Here is a 2,604-nt window from a genome sequence, read left to right as displayed (position 1 = left end):
GGGGTTTTTTGAGTGGGCTACATCCAAGCTTCTGCTTGACCGAAGGGTGGGTTTGGGACATCTCTGCTAAGTGCGAGATGCCCCAGGATATGTGGTGGCTGCTGAAGAGCTGTGTCTGGGTGGGGGGAAGCGAGGGGGACTCGTGACAACTGCCAAAAGCCTTGCTGAATTGGGCTGCCGAGAGGTTACAAAGCAAAAAGGTCCCCAGCACCAAAAAGAAGGAGAGTGAGGCTACTCCACTGGGGAGAGGGATGGTTGGGGTAGGAGATCCCAGGGACGGCTCTGAAACAGAGTGGTTTGGGGGCTGCTGGTAACGAAGGCAAAGGGGGGATGCCCGGTGGATGTGGGGTGATAAATCCCTGGGTTAAAGCTGGATGCTGGTGCGGCTCAGAACAGCCTCTGGAATTGCAGGTGGGATGTGTCAGTTGTCATTTCTGATGCCTGGGCACTGGGATGTCTCTGCTGTCCTCCTCTCCTCTAGTTAAGCCTGTCAAATTAACGTTCCTGCTACGTATCTGTGGATCAGGGTACGCTCCTGACTCTAGCTTCAGGCTGTTGCCCTTGTAGTCACAGTCCCTGTAGGACAATGGTAAAATTTGGTTATATATCGTGCAATTGTGTGCTGCTTAAATGTGCTTTAATAGCGTTTGTTCTTAGTCACTTCAGCATGTAGATGTCTGTGCAAGGAAGATATGTGCCCTGGACTGGGTGTCCAGGCTATAATCAGGAAAGATGTGGGTCCTCCTGGGGCATGAGCTGTCTCACCCTAACGTAGGCATCCAAAATAGAGCAGAAAGCCATCACCGAGCCCCTCACCAGCTCCTGGGATGGGGCGTTTCTCGTCTGCCTGAAAGGCTGTTTAGTAACTTCCCTCCTGAAAGGAAACATTAACACGGTGTAAACAGTTTTGAGCCTTCCTCAGATTACCTGTGTCCCGGAGATGCAATGGATGGCGATAGTCTCTAAACCCAAACGCCGCGCTTGCCCACGCAGGGCTGAGCCAGTTCGACCGACTCCAGCTCTGCAGCCAAAACCCAACCGGGGACATCTTGGAGAGCTCTCCCTCACCTAAGGCGCTTGCCACACCACATCCTACCCTTATTTTGCAGTGCCTAATTACTTTCTAGTGTGGGAGGACTCGGAAAACATGCTGGAGTTGTTCATCCAGCCTCTGCAATTTGCTTCGGTATTTATAAACACAGCGAGGATGTGATTTGTGATGCAAGGGCGAGTCGGTGTGGTAGCTTCAGGATGAGTAATGCCTTCTTCCGCGCGCATCTGAGCGGTAGAAAAGGACAGGAAAGCCCGTGAGGAGGGAAAGAGTGAGACCTCCTCAGGTGATAGATGCATACAGAGAGCGAGGAGAGAGGTCTTGCTGGAGGAAACAAGACCATCCCAAGGTAACATCAAAAGCTCGCTGCTATAAGCGTTTAGATCGTTACTTATTCCTTTCTGTGCTTGCTGCTCTGGGATTTTTTTCAACAGTTTGAGTATGGGCTTAAATACTTTGCAGGATATAACTTTGCCCACGGCAGCCGGTCACGCAGCCGTACCTCTGCTCCTCTCCATCTTTGCTGGTACTCGGTGGCGTTGGTCTGGCTTAGCGCGAAGGCAATTTTCACGCCTTTAGCCATCGAGCTCTTCCTGCTGGAGATGAAATCTCTTTCCCTTGTGTCAAATCGCCGCTCGTGTGCGCGACACGAAGGTTGTGTGGAATATGCATGAGACTCCTTTTGGAAATGGTAATGGTTCCTGGGTTGCCTCCTCCTCCTGTTGCGCAGCCGGTAGGGCCGAGCAAAAGCCTTGGCTGGCTGGAGCTGCTGAACACGCCCAGCCGGTAGGGCCGAGCAAAAGCCTTGGCTGGCTGGAGCTGCTGAACACGCCGGCTGGATTCACGCTCTAGTAATTATCTAGTTTGGAGGGAGTTTGTGTTCCGAGGAAATAATTGTCATGTTGCTTTTTATTAGCAAAAACTTTGTTATGATTCCGCTTCTAATAGCATGTAGCTGTTACACTTTCTTGGGCACTAATGTATTTTTTTCTGGCACAATGAAGTCCTGATGATTGCGTGCGTGCAACCACATACGTATATACGTATACACAGATATACAGTGGCACACGGCGGCAGCTTCTCCAAGGTGATGTCGCAAACAGGTACTACCTGTTTGCAGCTGATGGTGGAGCCGTGCCCGCCTGCTCTGTCGGGATGCGGCTCCCCGAGGACACTGAGCAAGTGAGCAGCCCGACATCTCTCTTGGGGATAATTTGAGTCAGTCCCCAGGCACTGTTTCTCCTTGCAGGTCCAGCAAGCGGGCCCGATGCCAACGAGTTTCCTCGGCAGTGCCCTCCGGGGCACCTTCTTCTTCATTTTTGGTCTCTGGTGGTCTGTGCGATACCCCCTGAAGTATCTCAGGCGGAAAGCCGATGCTGAGAGCCAGCCAAGCTATGGGGTCCGGCGCGTGGAAGTCTTCGAAGGGGCGGTCAAAGCTTTCTTTGCTCTAGCAGGTAAGAGATGATGATGCGTCTCTGCCCCAGTATCTACTGGCACTGCAGCTGCTCTCTCCCACGGACTGAGGCTTGGTTGTTGTGGGGGACGGCGGGGCG

General features: G+C 52.6%; 1 protein-coding gene across 1 annotated transcript in view; it reads left to right on the top strand.

Moving 5' to 3' along the window:
- The first annotated feature begins 2,303 nt into the window (after window positions 1–2,303).
- LOC103893749 (transmembrane protein 45B) overlaps window positions 2,304–2,604 on the top strand; it is a 2,905-nt gene continuing 2,604 nt past the window's right edge. Inside the window, exon 1 of the mRNA XM_009272985.2 lies at window positions 2,304–2,505. Coding sequence (XP_009271260.1) covers window positions 2,319–2,505 — 187 coding nt within the window. The 5' untranslated portion in view covers window positions 2,304–2,318. The remainder of the gene's footprint in view (window positions 2,506–2,604) is intronic.

Source organism: Aptenodytes forsteri, unplaced genomic scaffold, assembly GCF_000699145.1.
Source record: "Aptenodytes forsteri isolate BGI_AS27 unplaced genomic scaffold, ASM69914v1 Scaffold126, whole genome shotgun sequence".
Lineage (NCBI taxonomy): Eukaryota > Metazoa > Chordata > Aves > Sphenisciformes > Spheniscidae > Aptenodytes > Aptenodytes forsteri.
Note: the sequence above shows the minus strand (reverse complement) of the source record. Positions and strands in the feature narration are given on the sequence as shown.